Source organism: Ctenocephalides felis, unplaced genomic scaffold (genome assembly GCF_003426905.1).
Source record: "Ctenocephalides felis isolate EL2017-DRISC unplaced genomic scaffold, ASM342690v1 CF-g0.4_SCAFFOLD_01604, whole genome shotgun sequence".
In the NCBI taxonomy this organism is placed as follows: domain Eukaryota; kingdom Metazoa; phylum Arthropoda; class Insecta; order Siphonaptera; family Pulicidae; genus Ctenocephalides; species Ctenocephalides felis.
The window spans coordinates 11,112,454-11,114,045 of NW_020537758.1; the positions used below are offsets into that span (position 1 = coordinate 11,112,454).

Genomic DNA, 1,592 nt, shown 5'->3' on the forward strand with positions numbered 1-1,592 from the left:
AAAAATGAGTACTAATTTTGTTACAATTTTGTTGGGTTCCGTACTAAAACTGCTAATTTTTTAAGTTTTTTTATTCGGTTCAAGCCAATTTCAAATTTTTCAGATTTTTTTTTCAAATTTTTTAAAAATATACAAAGTTCTATACTTTGAATATAAATTTTAGGATTACAATTCAGTTTAAAAATGTATAAATTTCATATGCGTTATTCTAATCGTAAGAAATATCTCCTCAGATGAATTCATTAGGCATCTCGTCTTAATATTAACATTTTTAAGTGTTTTGAGCGATAAGATTGTCACTGTATATTATATGAACAAATAAGTACATAGCAATTATAATAATCTCTTTAAAAATATTTAAATTAATTGTTAACATTTTACTTGCATTGACAAAATAATAAATTGAATGTAAGAATTTTTGGTAAGGCAGGTCCAGCGATTTTGTAGATACAGAGAAAAATGTAAGAAAAAATGATATTTAACGGTCTAAAATGATCATTAGACATATGCACATCAAATTATTAGATATTTGTGAAATTTTAAAAAAATGAGTACTAATTTTGTTACAATTTTTAAAGTTTTCTCGTACGGTTCAAGTCAATTTCAAAATTTTCAGAAAAAATTTTATTACAAAATTTTCAATAATAAACAAAGTTTCATACTCCAAATATGAATTTTAAATTTACAATTTAGTTTCAAAATGTGTATATTTCAAATGCGTTATTCTAATCGTAAGAAATATATCCTCAGATGAATTCATTCGGCAACTCTTGCTAATGTAAACTTTCTCAAGTGTTTTGAGGGACGAGGTGGTCACTGTATATTTTATGAACGATAAAATATATGGTGATTATAAATATTTATTTGAAAATATTTAAAACAATTGTTATTAATCATTGATTAATATTTATCGATTACTGATTTTTTCCCTCGAATATTAAATTCTGGTACGGCAAGTTCCAGCAATTTGCCTTAAGACACGACGCCATGCACCACTAGTTGCATACTGCATTTGTGTATTTTAGATGTAATTATACAGTGCACTATATAATTATCCTGTCATATTTCTAATACCTCAGCAGTGGATAATCTAATAATTCTAATTCTAATTAATTACTATGACACCAGCGTCCTCCTAATGAAGGATAATAAACGACGCACGTCGCCCGATACCCGTGGCTGTAGACTTTTGTATTATCAACACACTTGTCTGCCTGTTTGACAGAATACGAGGTACTACTACCTAACCTACTCCTACTGTGTACTACCCCAAAAGTAGGGTAGAGACTAGGGACTGGAATGAGAAGGGGCACCCCTTGTGACTCGGGGATTATCCGGGTGCCTACAATCACTTTGCATTGTTCTGCGGCGCTGAGCCGTTCGACAAATACCGCAGGCCATTTGTATGTTGAGTCGAGTTTAGTTACCGAGTGGCGGAATTTGAAAGATATTAAAGATTATGAGCCACCGACACTGGTGTAATGGTAATAATATACTTTATACTTTTGTTTATCATATCTATACTTTTTATACAGGGTATCCCAGAACTCAACGTCAAGCCGAAACAAGACGCTAGTATTGGCGTCTATATA

The 1,592-nt window shown here is 30.7% G+C and overlaps 1 protein-coding gene across 1 annotated transcript in view; it reads left to right on the top strand.

The window, feature by feature from the left end:
• Positions 1 to 1,299: 1,299 nt before the first annotated feature.
• Positions 1,300 to 1,592, top strand: part of LOC113373352 (zinc finger protein Gfi-1b-like) — a 4,715-nt gene continuing 4,422 nt past the window's right edge. Inside the window, exons 1-2 of the mRNA XM_026613659.1 lie at positions 1,300 to 1,476; positions 1,536 to 1,575. Coding sequence (XP_026469444.1) covers positions 1,300 to 1,476; positions 1,536 to 1,575 — 217 coding nt within the window. The remainder of the gene's footprint in view (positions 1,477 to 1,535; positions 1,576 to 1,592) is intronic.